This window comes from Patella vulgata, chromosome 1 (genome assembly GCF_932274485.2).
Source record: "Patella vulgata chromosome 1, xgPatVulg1.2, whole genome shotgun sequence".
Taxonomy (NCBI): Eukaryota; Metazoa; Mollusca; class Gastropoda; family Patellidae; genus Patella; species Patella vulgata.
The window spans coordinates 61,096,422-61,113,393 of NC_065879.2; the positions used below are offsets into that span (position 1 = coordinate 61,096,422).

Here is a 16,972-nt window from a genome sequence, read left to right on the forward strand (position 1 = left end):
AAATTATATTACTAATGCTTGTAAGGTATATTATATTAGGCCTTACATAGCAAATGGTATTTAATGTCTGTTCTTAAACATTTCATATACGAATGTTGCAACATCTTGTATACATTTATCATCGTATTATATGCATTATTGAATCATTCAAACAAGTAGTTTTAATGTGATGACTTAAAAACTTTTTCTGAAGATTGTATATTGTCGTACACCCGTCCATCATCCGCTCCCAATTTTGCACAGAGACATGAATATCACCAATCTGGATCAGGCCCAGGCCCCCAACCCCCCCGAAAAAAAAGTTGCCGACCATAGCTCTAAAATATCTACTGAAAATACCTACGGTACTGATCCGGATATCATTTCAACATTTGTAACATCCTTCCCTCAATGCAAGTAAGTTTTCTTGCATCCAATGACGGATTTCGTCTACACACTTCTCATTTCGAGATACATATACTGTACTACTGTAGCCTATTGCCTATTTTATAGTCGGTTCCGGACTCCTATGAGTCATCTGCATAAATTACGGAGTCTTAAGACTTTAAGTGTTGCGTGTGATGATATCCTCGATTGGAATAGTGTACCGAACAAAGAAAATAAAACTGGTCCAAGGATTCGGCCAGAGGAACATCGTAATGTAATAGATGTGCCCCAGAGACCATAGTAGACCCAACTAATTTGGCAGGAAATCCTGTTGAATTTGAATATTGAATCAAAAAAATTATGTTTTTGTCCTAGGGCCATCTGTAGGAATCTTTTAATGTCCTTTTAAAATATTTTTAAATTTCAGATTACAGTCAGTTCATGTTAGACCACTCTGTTTTCTTTCTGTTAATACAAGAGGTCAAGCCTCCGAAAATCAGCATCATTGGTTACAAAAACCTCTGGTATCAAAACGATATAACTTACCATACCGGTACCAGAAAAACAGGCAATTAATTCATTGTTTCATTGCTAACCCAGCATTTATAGTTTGTGTCTGTAATACAATATTTACAGAACGTTGGAGATCTACGTTATTCAACTGTGTATCAAATATTATTACTAATTCCAATCTATTACGGCCATTTAATACTACATGTGGGGGATATCATAGACTATTTTCAAACTTTGGTAAACATTATCTCACTTGTCAATGTTGTAAAATAAAATACACAAGTTCTTGTGGAAAGATGGAAAAGTCTACGAAAAAACGTAAGCATGAAGGTGATAAAGATAAAACATCGCAACCTAAAAAACAAAAAATTACTGAAACCATCAAAAGCAGTCAAAAGACAACGCCAAATGAAAAAACATCACTAGCGAAAAAGCCAACACCATCAAAAGAACTGTCTCCGACTAATAAACAGAAAAAGGATAGTGACAAGGCTGATGATGATTTTCGAAGTAAAATCGTGAGTAGGAGAACCAGTGTTTTTAAATCAGTCATGGAGTTTAAATTCAATAAGAAACGTGTACGCGTTTTATCAATGGCAAAAGATTCTCCAGATGATTGTAATGGGCTTGTTTATTGGATGTCACGTGATCAACGTGTTCAGGGTAGGTAATCTGATAAATTGTGTTACATTTTTATATGTACGTATAATCTTGTCACCAATCTGATTAAAACACAGATCCTATTTTGTTTCGTTTTTTATAGTTCAGAATTTCGATTTAGTTGTCCTTACTACTAGTCCGGTCGCCAAACCCAATATTTCGAGTGAACCTGGAATTTGAATACAAAGTTTTTTTATGATTGATTTTAGTAGCCTATGGTGTCCTCTTTCAGAATCTGCCGGGTGAACCTCGGTCACCCTTGAGCGTTTTGAGAAATTCAATATAAGGGCCTAGCATCCAAGACGGCCTCCACTTCAAATAATCCCCTGTAACTCCCATAGTATTTTGTCTAGGATGATAATTTTGGTGTCTAAATGTATGTTCCCAGGGTCAAGGAATAAACTGTAATCATTTCATGATGTTGTGGGGAAATTAGATGATAGTAAAATCTAAAATGCCAAACAGTATGACCCTTTAACACGTTAGCGGTGGTTGAGAGCCATTATTTCACCAAACCAAACTATATCTAGAAACAAACTATATATTTCTGGATAAAGGAGCATATGAGTGATACGATAAAACCACATGCCTATCAGGGTTCCAGAGCCACATGGGCCGGTCTTTGAAAAGGGGACCAAAAGCTGTTTTGTGAATATTTAAAAAAACAAATTCTACCCACAAAACACGAAAATAACTCACACAAGACTAGGCCATATTCAGTTTAATCCTTTGGTCGTGTTTCTGGCTGCAAACTATGACAGCACAAGTGCAAAATACTGTACATTCTAAACCATCCCTGAGTGCATCTACAAGCAAGCGTACTGCATTGAGGTGTCACTCTTATTCGCATCTGATGAACTACATAATGGACTGGACCCCAGAGCAAGTTGGCTGGTTGTAATGTTCTCAATTTAGTATTCTTCACCAAGCAATACAGTTCCAGATCAAGTTCCGACAGATTACCATCTTCCAATCTTCCAATGAACACCACACAATAGCTTGGTGATGAGCTCTTTTTAGGTTCCCTGCAAATGCATCATTCATTGAGCAAGACTATGTGGTTTGGGTGGGGATGATGACGGTACATTTCCAGTTTTGGATGTCCATACCCTCCAGCATTTTTCGGGCATCAGTTTGCTAGAACTCTGTCCATAACAAGCTGACATAAATACAGTGGCCCAAGTAAGCACTGATTCTACTACTCCGACCAGTGAGAGAGAATACAATCAAGCTCTCATCACTTCCAAAGCTGTCCCTTTCCCCACGAGGTAGCAGCATGTAACCGTATCATATCCAGTAAGAGCATGAGCTGGCAGGATTTCAATGATAATTAACATGTGTTTCTCCATGGTTTGACCAATGTCAATGGTTGTTCTTCTTTGATTGGCAATTCTTGTTACTCTTGTTAGCTTGTTATGGACAGAGCTCTTGCAAATCGATGTTGTTATATCTAAGATTGGATGGTGTACATTGTAGGTAAGGTTAGATCACATGATGTTTAGAATGTCATGTAATATTGTCGGCTAGTAAAGATATAGAGCATCGCGATTGGATTGTTGGTTTTCAGTTTAAGCTCAATTCTATCGGTTATATAGGGATATTAAATTAGCGACGAGGATGAAAACTAACAGAAATAGAGAAAAGATTAGAGCAGATAATAAGAGTAAGTCGGTGGCGAACTTTTGAGAAGAAAGACAGCAGATCGCGGGAAATGGCAACGCACAAGTCCCCCAAGAACACGAAGGCCTTAATATCAACCCGCAAGCATATCATTTTGTCACAGAGACACTTCACCTAAAGGCCCCTGAATTTTTTGTTGACGACGACCAAATAAAAAAAGGATAGTGCTGGGAAGAGTGGCTCGAAGGTATAGAGAGAGAATTTCGGTATTTTAGAATGACAACTCCCGTTGGCAAGAAAGATGCCATTATTATTCATAGAGGAAAGGAGATCTTCAAAATAGAGAGAACATTGGTAGGTCCAATAGCTGAGACAATGTTTATGCTGCTAGATTACGAGAGAAATCACAAGAATGCCAATTTACAAATGAAAGAATATTAGAGCACATCATACAGACAATAGACAATCAGAGTTTAATACAGAAAGCAGTCAATAAGAAATGGGATTTGTCAACTTTTATGAGAAGCCAGTCAATTTGAAGATGTCAACAGGCAACTTAAAGCTGTAAATATTAAGATGAAAACGAGAAGATAAATAGAAGTAAATATCAGCAAAATAGAATACAAAACCGAACTAGATGTTAATACTGTGGACAGACTGGAACACATAGATCAGGAGAAAATTGTCCAGCTTATGGAAATCAATGCAACAAATGTAAGAGATGGAATCATTTTGCCTCAGCCTGCACAGATGAAGATAGAAGAAATGCCACAAATCCTACTTATTTTGAAGGAAGATGTAGAAGTCAAAATAGAAGAGAATCAGATGGTTACAGAAGGAAATATAATACAGACAATTATAGAAGATATGATGGTAGAAATTATTATAGAGGTGATAATTATGCATGTAGAAGAGATAACAGAGATAGGCGAAAATATTCAAATTACAGAAGAAATCAATCAACAAGAGAAAATTACTACAAACCAAGCAACACACTAAAAGGACAAATCAAGAAAACTGCAGAAGAGAGAGGAAATAAAACCTCTTCATCAGATGATGATTTTGTTGATGGAACCACAGTCAAACAAACAGGCAAAGCCACCAAAATTAGAACAGAGAGAGAGAACAACGATACAATTAAAAAAGTCAATGTTAGAGTAGATGACCGTGACGTGATTATGTAAATATCATGGATGAATATCAATTTAGAGCTTTGGAACACAGAACCAATTCTAGGCCAGTATTAGAAGAGAGTAATATCACCTTAACAACACTGCAACATAAACTGTCAGTAAAAGGAGAATTCAACACAATCATAAGAAATCAAACAAGAGGAGTTCCTGCTAGAATAGTTGTTATATATGGTCACATGAAATCTCCACCTCTTCTCTGTAGACAAACTAGGACAGAACTGGGAATGCTAGAAATAAGACCTGATGGTTCATTACTAGAGAAGAATGATATGAGAATTTCTGAAACTATCAATAGAGTCACAGAAGTAAAGACAACAGAAGAAATAGTAGAATCCCATCAGAAAATATTTGAAGGGATAGGCATGATCAGTGATATAAAGAATGATAAAGATATTTATACAAAATTCAACATGATGCCAGGAGTTGCACCTATTGCCCAAAAGCCAAGACCTGTGGGGTATTATCTTCAAAACCATTAAAGAAATGGCTAGATAAGTGTGTAGAAGGTGAAATATTTGAAAGAGTTCCACCACTAGTAGTTCAACCAAAGCCAAGATTCAGTTATATTAGCAAAGATCAGCTTGAACCACATATTATTAGAGCCAGTGTTGCTTTGAGGGTTCCAAACAAATACATTGAAAGAAACCGAGTCACACAAGAGACCATTGTAGAAGATTTTACGCACAAATTGAATGACTGCACGGTATTCTCAAAGTTATCAGGGATATCATCAGTTATTATTAGACCCTGATTCCAGAGCAGTGGCAACATTTAGCACCCCATGGGGAAATCTACGATTGATATTTTGAGCTAAGTCTTCACATGATCTATTTGATGAGACTATCTTCAGAATATTTTGAGATGTACCTAAATGTCTAAATCAGAGATATGATATCTTAATAGGAGGAAAAAATTTAGAATAACACAACAAAACATTAGAAACACTATTAAATAGAGCTGAAACATTTGGTATCACCTTTATTATATAAAGAAAAATGTCAATTTGGAGTAGAAGAATTGGAATTTCATGGTTATAAATTTACTAAAGAAGGTTTGACGCCAACACCGGATAAAGTACAAGCTGTTAAAGAGAGTCAACCACCTAAAAGTAATGAAGCTGTAAGAAGTTTTTTAGGAATGATAGGATATCTTTCCAAATATATACCCAGGTATTCATCATTGACAACACCTTTAAGAAAACTAATACAAAAAGATATAAAATTTAAATGGGGAAGAGAAGAAAGAGAAGCTTTTGAGAAATTGAAAGAGAGCATTACCAATGATGATGTCATGAGCTATTTCAACCCTATTTAGACCTATCATAGTTCGAACAGAAGCAAGTTTTCATGACAGACTTTCAGCAGGATTATTTCAAGAAACAGAAAGAGGATTGCAACCAGTACATTTTATATCGAGAACTATGACACCAACAGAGAAATGTTATAGTCGGACAGAGAAAGATACATTGGCTATTAGATGGATGAAACAATGATTTAAAATGTATTTATTAGGAGCACCAAAATTCAAGATCATTACGTCTCACAAACCTCTAATACCCATGTTCAACAAACCAACTGCGAAACTACCACCTATAATAGAGAAATGGGTTATGGAATTACAAGATGTAGATTTTGAGTTAATTTATGAACCTGGTAAAGATGATCAAGATCTGCTTGACTTTCTGTCACGTCATCTACTACCAATCACTGATACAGATTCTACAGTCATAAACAAGAACCGGTGAAAATGTTTATGATTCCTGAGAAACCATCTATGGCCATAGATTTTGGAGGACCATGTCCAGATGGACACTACAATTATGTTGCTATCGATAAGAGAACAAGATATCCAGAATTTGAGAGAACAACATCTGCATCATTTAAAGCGATCAAACCAAAACCCAAGAAAATGTTTGCAACATATGGTACACCAAGAATATTACAAAGTGATAATGGACCACCATTTAACTCTAAAGAATTTGAGAATTTTGCTACAAAAGAAGGGTTTACACATCATAGAATAACACTGATACATCCGAGAGCCAATGGAGAAGTTGAATCTTTTATGAAGGTGTTAAACAAGACAGAACAGATAAGTCATCTACAAGGATTAGACAATATATTAGGTTATAGATCATCAGCTCATCCAGCTACAATGATTAGTCCATACAAAGCTTTAATGAAGAGGAAAATCAGAACAAAATTAAATCAAGATGGATTACATTTAGAAAATCAACAAGAAGATAGAGAAGAAATAATTACCAGAAATGAATATGAGTATAAAGAGTAAATTAGGAAAAATCCTGAAAACAGAAATGCTAAATAAAATAATTATGTAATAGGAGATTTTGTATTACTCTGGCAGAAAAAAATCAACAAATGGTCAACTGCATATTAACCAGCATTTTATGTCATCTATAGAATTGATGAATTTTCAATAGCTGCAAGAAGAGTTACTGATGGATGAGAAGCGTATCAAGATTCAAGTCATTTTAAATTAGTTAACAGTGTTATCCAAAATGTTAATAAAGAGATATTTGATACTGATAAATGGAGAGAAAATTTATTGAGTAGATTAAGACCCGACCCTGAAGTGAGACAACAGGCAAATAATTATGAGGACCAGCAGGAGAATAATCTACCACCACAACAACCAGACCAGGCACATAATCAACGACCACAAAGAAACAGGAGGCGACCAAATTATTTAAATGACTTTGTCTGCTGATTAATGAACTTTTATATTTTTAAAAAGAAAGTGTTCAGAAATGTAAAGTGCAAACTATTTTATTTTTAGAGACATTAGTCAGAAGGACAGTAAATTTATAATAGATTACATTTATTTCAATTTCATTTAAAGTAAATGTCTTTAAAAGGAATGAAGGAATGTTATATCCAAGATTGGATGGTGTACATTGTAAGTAAGGTTAGATCACATAATGTTTAGAATGTCATGTAATATTGTTGGCTAGTAAAAATATAGAATTTGGCGATTGGATTGTTGGTTTTCAGTTTAAGCTCAATAGTATCGGTTATATAAGGATATTAAAGATGCCTGAAACACGCTGGAGGCTATAGGTATCCAAAACTAGAAATATATCGTCATCATCCCCACCTAAACCACATAATCTTGCTCCAAAGAATGATGCATTTGCAGGGAACCTAAAAAGATGTCGTCACCATCCTATCGTGTGGCATTCACTGGAACTGTATTGCTGGGTTAAGGACAGTAAATTGAGAACATTACAACCAGTCAACTTGCTCCTGTGGCTCATCAGATGTGGATGCAAGAGTGACACCCAAGTAGTACGCATGCCTATAGCTGCACTAGGGATGGATTAAACTGAATATTACCTAGTTTTGGTGGGGGTTATTTTCGTAGTTTGCGAGTAGAATTTTTTTTTAATGTTCAACTACAACTGGTCAGATCTTCATGTAGTAGAGACCATCAAAAGTATAAAAAGATAAAGCGAAATATAGATCTGTATTTTAATCAGATTTTTCTTACATCACCTGTTTGACTGTTCGTCTAGAGCAGGGGTGTCAAACTCATTTCGGTTCAGGGGCCACATAAACTAAAATTTACATCAAGTGGGTCTGAGATAAACAAAAATTCTAAAAACAAAGCTAAACGTCCTTGAACTTTACTGAATTCTAAAAACAAAGCTAAACATCCTTGACACAGGTAATTTTTGTCACCCGCCTTTCGAAGAAAGCAGGGAACTAGGCTACATGTAGCGATAAGCAATTTGATTGGTCAAGACTTTGGAACATAAAAATTCTGCTTTTGAGGTATAGATGTTCATTAGGCGAATGTCTTGACTAGAGTCCATGATTAATATTTCCCATTAAAGCTAAGCAGAGCTAAGCAATTTATTTGGTCAATGCTTTGGGACAAGAAAACTTTGATTCTAACTGATGGAGAGGGATGAAACTTAGTGTATAGTTTCACTACCGGGTACTTCAAAACCTGTGTTTGATTGTGAACATTTTATGCTTAGACTAAAAATAGATAATCAGTTTGATTACCGGTACTCAATACTTTTGAAAAAGATAAATGCTTTTTGTCATTTATCTGGTGAACCTGTGTCATTCTTTTTGTCATTTTTTGGGTGAACCTCTGTCGTTTCTTGTTATTCATCTAGTGAACCTCTGTTATTCACCTGGTGAACCTCTGTCTTTGTCATTCGTCCAGTGAAGCTAAGTCATTCTCTTTGTGAGTGTGTAATGAACCTCTTGTCATTCTCTTTTGACATTCCTCAAAAATAACAGTATTATTATCATTAAGGGGTGGACTGACAGTGATCATATTCCCTGTACAAACAGGGACATTGTCCTCACTCCATAAACAAAACTACATGTAGAAAATATTCCATAGTCTTTTCCATTCCATAAACAAAACTAGAAACTATTCCGTAGTCTTTTCTGTTTCATGTTAAAAGGTTTACAAGAATTTGAAGAGGTTTGTTACTTTTCTATTTAAATAATTTGATAATTTTTACATTCTTTTCCAATAAAGTTGATTGAAATTTGAAAAATAATGAGTTCATCTTTTCCTACAGCATTCACACATTCTTGAAAGACATTTCATAAGTTCAATTTATGAACATGAAGACAAATTAAATAGATATATAAACTATACATATCGTATAAAATTGAACTAGAAATAGATCTGCTGGCCTTTACTTTGGAGGAGAGCAAACCTACGTACATGTTGATTAATTAATTCCCTATGATGGACAGTATCACGCATAAAAAAAAATTCAAAAAAGATGTTATATGTTCCTGAATAATTAAATAAATGTGTTTCCTGTTATGTACATGAGTAATTAAATACTGGTAATTCTCTTTTGTTTTTAAGCAAGTGAGTTTGTTAACTCACCCGGAATTTGGGCCAAAATAATCTGTCTGATTTTTTTGTTGTATGAACCGGTAGGGGGCCATTGTACGAAGCCCCTTAAGTGCACGATTCCACTCTTATATAATTTTTTCGTGCATAATTCCACTCTTATATAATTATTTCGTTTAAACGAAATAGTAATTCGTTTAAATGAAATAGTAATTCGTTTAAATGAAATAGTAATTCGTTATAATGAACGAAATAGTAATTCGCTATAACGAAATATTAATTTGTTTAAACAAAATATTTATTTGAAATTAGATAGGAGTAGAATCATGCCCGAAAAATTTATGTAAGTAAGAGTGGAATCGTGCACTTAAGGGGTTGAGTGGTAGACCTCTTGACTAAAATGTTCCTGGTTTCAATTGTGTGGTCTGAAAAGAACATTCAAGATTTGTCAACTCTAGTAGTTCTTACTTGTCCGGGGTGGCACCTGTGGCGTTGACCCGTGTACATTGGTGTAAAAGAAACATTGGCAATTGGATTTTGAAGAATAATAGGAGAAATGCTGCTGTCTATGCAAAATTCTCCCTGTAGCTTTGTACATGTACACGAATTCATGAAATGAATATTTTAGTTTTAGTGATAGTCTCATATGTTGACAAGATATTAACCCCATTTCAAATTTTTTACAGATAACTGGGCGTTCCTCTACACACAAAGACTGGCATTAAAGATGGAAGTCCCACTACATGTGTGTTTTTGTTTAGTGCCCAAATTTTTAGAAGCTACGATACGTCAATTCAGTTTCATGTTAAAAGGTTTACAAGAAGTTGAAGAGGTTTGTTACATTTCTGTTTAAATAATTTGATAATTTTTCATTCTTTTCCAATAAAGTTGATTGAAATGTTAAAAATTTCCCTGAAGAAATATGTATGTGTATCATTTTGTTTTTGAACATTATAAACCCTGGAATGCATAAATGGTGACAAGACCATTCTGTAATTGTGAAAAAATGTATTGTCCCCCGCCCTTCGAAGAAATCAGGGGACTATTAAAATAGATTATGGCTCCTGATTGTACAAAAAAATCCAGTTTTTAGCTTGTCGACCCTCCAGAGGTCACAATTTTTACCTGATTTTAAAGAAAAAAAACGCTTATCAGTGTTACAACCTAATGAAGGTTGAGTTTGAATTTTGTGAAAATCAGTCCGAAACTGCCCGACAAAATGGCCATTCCTTATACGCAAATAGTGTAAAAGTATGTAATACCAAGGTTGGGAACCTTCTAGAGGTTAGAATTTTTATCTGATTTTGATGAAACTTAAAGTATATGTTTATATCCCAGAGATTTTTGATTCCTTTTGAAATTCGCGCATAGCGAACCATAACTTCCTGAATTTTATCCCCTGATTGTACGAAAAAATCCCTGTCTGTCCATCTGTCTGTCTGTCACACTTTTTGGGACACAATAATTCTCTTTCTAATTGAGCTAGAATGTTCAAACTTGGTGTAGGTGTTTATTAGGTCAATGCCTTGATGGAGCATTTTCTGCTTAGGGTAAGCAGAGATAAGCAATCTGATTGGTTGATGCCTTGGGGCCAGAAACTTTGGTTTTAATTAAGTGAGAGTGATGAAACTCCGAGTATAGATTCATTATATCATTACTTTGACTAAGTTTGATGATGAAATTTTCTGCTTAGGCTAAGGATCGATAAGCAATTTGATTGGTCAAAACTTTGGAACACATGTTACAACTCTGCTTTTAATTGAGGTAGAATGTTTAAACTTGATGTTGATGTTCATTAGGTGATTGTCTTGACAGAATTCAATGATTAACATTTCGAGCTAAAGCTAAACAGAGCTAAACAATTTTATTGGTTGATGCTTTGGGACCAGATAACTTTGATTCTATCTGATAGAGAGTGATGAAACTTGGTGTATAGTTGAAAATCGGTTTGATTGCTTGGTACTTTTGAAAAAAATAAATGTTCGTTTAATTAAGATGTGTCATCTATTTATTTTGGGATTTCGGCGGGGGACATCAACCTCACAGTTGGCTTTTTTTTTTAGCTTGTTTTTTTAGCTTGTTTTCTTTCTATCTCTTGCAAAATGTGGGTGTTTCTTGCATGGAAACCATTTGTTACTAAAATTATTATTATTAGGCTTTCAGACTTTTGTCTCGTTCGTTTGTTTCTGGAGTTTAACTTCCACTTCCACCAAGGGTGATGTCGTAGTCCCGCATTGTGGACGCTCTAGAGGCTAAAGTTAAAGATACATTATGGGAGATTTTAATAGAGAGTTGGCCATTCTTGCTATAACAGTTCAAAAATAGATGATGAAAGAAGAATATATTGAAAATTTCAGTCAAATTACTTTATTCTGAACAAAGTTATCACCATTGTAATTTTTGACTAGAAATAGGAGTCAACTCTCTCTTTACCGTCTCCGAAAATGACCGATCGTTTGATTGACAGACGTTAACTCCACCTATATAATCTCGATTATCAAGTAACGGTTTTAATGGATGGGTACCATTAGCCTATTCGGTTTGAGACGTGGTTGCAATTCAATTCGTGTATCACATTTATTTTTACTACAAATTAAAAATAAGACTTTTAATATATAGATTAGAACCGAAAGTTTGAAAGGAATGGACCAAATCAATGAGGCGTAATTATAGCCGGCTTCTTGTTAGCCTGTGTGTACTCTTGTACTGTAACTGGTAGACCTTCGTAACTCCCGAAGCAGACAAACAGGAAACAGTGATCCAATGGGGCTGCAATTTAACTGGGGTGATGTTAGGTGCGATGTTTATCAATTTCCATAATTTTTCTGTAAACGCAAGTGACAAAAGAGCGTATAATACCGACATCCAAACTCTCATTTTAACCACAACTAAACATAATATCAAGGCTGTATATATCGAACTTTCAATCAAATTGACTGACATGTGGCCTCGCTCAACAGCGGCCTCGCTTCGTACACTCTATCATTTAGCCTCGATCTAAAATTTCCGGGAGTATGACGTCAACGTAACGGTTAATCTCCGCTTACGACGCCATTTGAAAATTTAATCAATCAATGAAATCCTTTATTCTGAACAAAGTTATCACCATTGTAATTTTTGACTAGAAATAGGAGTCAACTCTCTCTTCACCGTCTCCGAAAATGACCGATCGTTTGATTGACAGACGTTAACTCCACCTACATAATCTCGATTATCAAGTAACGTTTTTAATGGATGGGTACCATTAGCCTATTCGGTTTGAGACGTGGTTGCAATTCAATTCGTGTATCACATTTATTTTTACTACAAATTAAAAATAAGACTTTTGATATATAGATTAGAACCGAAAGTTTGAAAGGAATGGACCAAATCAATGAGGCGTAATTATAGCCGGCTTCTTGTTAGCCTGTGTGTACTCTTGTACTGTAACTGGTAGGCCTTCGTAACTCCCGAAGCAGACAAATAGGAAACAGTGATCCAATGGGGCTGCAATTTAACTGGGGTGATGTTAGGTGCGATGTTTATCAATTTCCATAATTTTTCTGTAAACGCAAGTGACAAAAGAGCGTATAATACCGACATCCAAACTCTCATTTTAACCACAACTAAACATAATATCAAGGCTGTATATATCGAACTTTCAATCAAATTGACTGACATGTGGCCTCGCTCAACAGCGGCCTCGCTTCGTACACTCTATCATTTAGCCTCGATCTAAAATTTCCGGGAGTATGACGTCAACGTAACGGTTAATCTCCGCTTACAACGCCATTTAAAAATTTAATCAATCAATGAAATCCTGTTTAAATCCAAGTCGAATCCAAGCCATCCGTGGGTCTACAGAGTTGATTTTGTGCTTGTTGTGTAAATAAAGATCTAATTTATAATTTCTATGACATCTGAAGCCTAAATAAAGACTTGCAATAATCAGATTTAGCTCTTGCATAATGTATGTTTAATATCCGATTGACTTTAAATTCATACACAATGTTTAAGGTCATCAGACGACAAAGCCTATTGATTATCAACAACTTCTGATAATTACTTCCAGAGTTATGGCCCTTGATCACTTTGAAAATCTCGTGCACGCTCTAGAGACTTAAATTAATATCCGATTGACTTTAAATTTATACACTAACACAGTGTGAAAGTTATATGCATTATTTAAATCAGTGAAACCACAAAGCCTAATGAATTTAAGCAATTTATAATAATTACTTCTAGAGTTATGGCCCTTGTTTCACTTTGTTCAACCTTGTTAATGCTCAATTGATGAAAGTTATCCGATATGTATGAAATTTATTTGCATCATTTAAATTTGTGAAACAGAGGTCTTTTGAATTTCAGCAATTTCCGTCTTTAATTTTTAGAGTTATTGCCCTTGTTTTACTTTGTGAACCTTGTGAACGTTTGAATGACAAATTGATCATCCGATCTATCTGAAATTTACATGCATTATTTGAATTAGTAAAACAAAAAAGTCTGTCAAATTTCAACAATTTCTGTAGACTACTTCCAGAGTTGAAGCCCTTGTTTCAGTTTGTAGAACCTGGTGAACCCTCAAACGATAAAAATTATAATCTGATCTGTATGGAACTGTCTTGTAAAGGCCCCCAATTACCTACAAAGGAATAAATATGCGACAACCCTTGTCAACTGCTCAGACGATTTAGCTGCTGTGGGTGTAATTTTCGTTGCCTGGCAACCTATCTTTTTCTTTTTGGTCTGTCTTGGATTTTGGGTGGCACTTAATATTTATCTTGGGAAAAGTAACTCAGCCTCACTGGTTTTTTATTTTTTTTTTTTTTTTCAGGAATGCAGAGATTTAAATATACCATTTCATTTACTAGTGGGTTATGCTAGAGATGTATTACCACAATTTGTTAGTGAAAATAAGATAGGAGGAGTCGTGACTGATTTCTCACCGTTACGAGTTCCCATGGCATGGGTAGAAGATGTTAAAAACCAATTACCTAAAGATGTTCCATTTAGTCAGGTTCAGTAACAAGTGTTTGTCTTAATGTTGGTTGTTTTGCTTACTGTCTGAACCATCGTAAATTTTAAACGGATTACTTCGATTATAAACAAACTACTTAACTTTGGTTATTATAAACTTACCTGTGTGTTTGTAAACAACTCCCGTTTAATAAAATCCATTGCACAACTAAATATCCCAACGAATAAAAAAGTTCTCTCTTGAAAAATTGAATTCCCACAAACTTTCGACACAGAAAAATACCAATACGGAAGCTGATTACGTCACTCTTCGGGAGATATCATTTCGTATAAGGGGTGACAGCATAGCAAATCGAAACGTTTTTCGGTACTTTTACGACAATTCAAGTTTTGAATTTGGAAGCAGTTTTCAGGAGGCGTAACTCTTCGTGGTGGCTCTTGCTGTTGTCCTGCGAAGAATGATCATTTCTTATCACAGTGAATTGATTCTCGGCTGATTTGTTTATTATTTTGTCAGCGAAAATAACGAAACTGACTGACACCAAAGTATCTTTCTAAACGACCGGAGATTGCATTTTACACATTTTTAACAAGCCAAAAATGAAGTTTGATAGCCCATGATGTAGCCTATTGATTGACCGGTTTAAATAGCTACATTAGATAGAAAGAGGTTGATGAAGGTTGAGTTGACGGTTAGATCAATCCATTTTCCGTGACTGCACCTGTTTGCTAGTTAATTACTTTGTGCTAACTTTTACATTTCATAAAATATTTACCCGATATACTTTCTGATTGAAATGAAATACTGAAATACAGAGATGCCCATATTGGTCTTTAAGTGTAGACTTCTGAAAATGGTGTAAAATCAGCCAAATTGCATCATATTGTGACGCTCTTTTCAAGCCTTCGGCTCTCAAAATATTAGCCGCCTACTCTGAGTAGTTAGATTAGCTGACCCTTTGGGACAGAATAACTCTGCTTCTGAAGTAAAGTATTTAGATGTTTGTATAATAATGTCTTGATTTCAATTGCTTATATTATAAATGTGGAAGTAATTAATGAGGGCTTGCTTCATTTACTTTTAGTAAACATTTTTATACACCCACATTTTAATGTGGACGACTGGACGTATAATGTTGTCGCCCCTGACGTCCGTTCATATTTGTTTGTGGATCCTTTGCAGGTCACAATTTTTATCTCATTTTGACAAAACTTGAAATATAGGTTTATATCTCAATGATCTTGGTTCCCTCCGATATTGACATGTATCAGACTGTAACTTCATGGATTATGGCTCCTGATTATACAATCAGTTTTTAGCTTGTGGATACTCTAGAGATCACAATTTTTTATCTGATTTGGATGAAACTTAAAAATGTTTGTTTATAACCCAAAGATCTCTGTTCCTTTCGATATGTATATATTCCTGGATTATGGCCCCTGATTGTACGAAAAATCTTGTTTGCTTGTTCTCTGTCCACAAAATCATGTTTGTAGCATGTTGTTTGTCCACCTTTTGCAAAATGTGGGCATATTTTGCATGGCATCCGCTTGTTTTTAGCCTGTTTTACACTTTGTGAATGTATAATTTCAGGTTGATGCTCACAATCTTGTACCGTGTTGGGAAGCGTCACCAAAATTAGAATATGGAGCTCGAACAATTCGGAATAAAATCCACAATCAGTTATCTCAATATTTAACTGAATTTCCACCAGTTATAAAACATACCTATAGAGTAAAAGACATGCCAGAGGTAAATAGAAATGAATCTGCCTGGAATCCAGCTGCAAGCTAAGTCCTCTTCACATCCTGTTTATTAAATTATTTTACATAATAATCATGGTTAGACTATATCTAATAGATCAGTATTTCACTAACTTATTGTCATCCGCCTTTCGAAGAAAGCAGTGGACTATTAAAATGGGTTTCTCCGTCTGTCTGTCCATCAAACGTTTTGGGACACAATAACTCTCCTTTCGAAGATGAGCAATTTCTGCTTAGGGTAAGCAGAGAAGCAATTTGATTGGTTGATGCTTTGGGACACAATAACTTGAGTTCTAATTAAGTGAGAGAGTGTATAGTTTCATTACATCAATACCTGGACTAATTTCAATAATGAGCATTTTCTACTCAGGGTAAGCAGAGCGATAAGCAATTTGATTGGTCGAGACTTTAGAACACAATAACTCTCCTTCCAATTGAGGTAGAATGTTCAAACTTTGTGTAGGTGTTCATTCGGTGAATGCTTGTGGTAAGCAGAGATAAGCAATTTGATTGGTTGAAGCTTTTGGGCATGATAACTTTGGTTATAATTAAGTGAGAGCGATGAAACTCTGAGTATAGATTCACGATATCATTACCTTGACTAAGTTCAATGACAAGAATGTTTTGCTTAGGCTAAGGAGCAATAAGCAATTTGGATTGGTCAAGACTTTGGAACATAACAACTCTGCTTTTAATTGAGATAGAATGTTTAAGCTTGATTTAGATGTTCATTAGGTTAATGTCTTGACTGAGTTCAATGATTAAGATTTCCTGCTAATATGTGTCATCTATTTATTTTGGGATTTTGGCGGGGGACATCCTCCTCACTGTTGGCTTGTTTATCTTCCTTTTAAAATTATGAAATGAATATCCAGTCGTCTGACATTAAAAACAACCAAAACATTACAGCATATTGTTGTAATATGGCAACGTAGGTTAAATCTTCACGGGTGTAAAATGTGCTGTGACTACAATACTCTCTAATCAATTTATACACACCTCCATGATATAAAATTGTATCAGTGATAATAATTATTTATGTCCGGAAGTAC

The 16,972-nt window shown here is 35.0% G+C and overlaps 1 protein-coding gene across 8 annotated transcripts in view; it reads left to right on the forward strand.

Annotated features, from left to right (window-relative positions):
* LOC126831171 (deoxyribodipyrimidine photo-lyase) overlaps positions 1 to 16,972 on the forward strand; it is a 32,371-nt gene that overhangs the window by 3,241 nt on the left and 12,158 nt on the right. For 4 of the 8 annotated variants that reach the window (XM_056103356.1, XM_050561897.2, XM_050561880.2 and 1 more), the window contains 4 exons: positions 794 to 1,542; positions 9,887 to 10,032; positions 14,014 to 14,196; positions 15,751 to 15,909. In XM_056103356.1, the coding sequence (XP_055959331.1) occupies positions 1,176 to 1,542; positions 9,887 to 10,032; positions 14,014 to 14,196; positions 15,751 to 15,909 (855 nt within the window). In that variant the 5' untranslated portion in view covers positions 794 to 1,175. Of the gene's footprint in view, positions 1 to 106; positions 397 to 793; positions 1,543 to 9,886; positions 10,033 to 14,013; positions 14,197 to 15,750; positions 15,910 to 16,972 lie in introns of those variants that run through there. The other 4 variants (XM_050561910.2, XM_050561888.2, XM_050561872.2 and 1 more) reach the window with 4 other exon arrangements.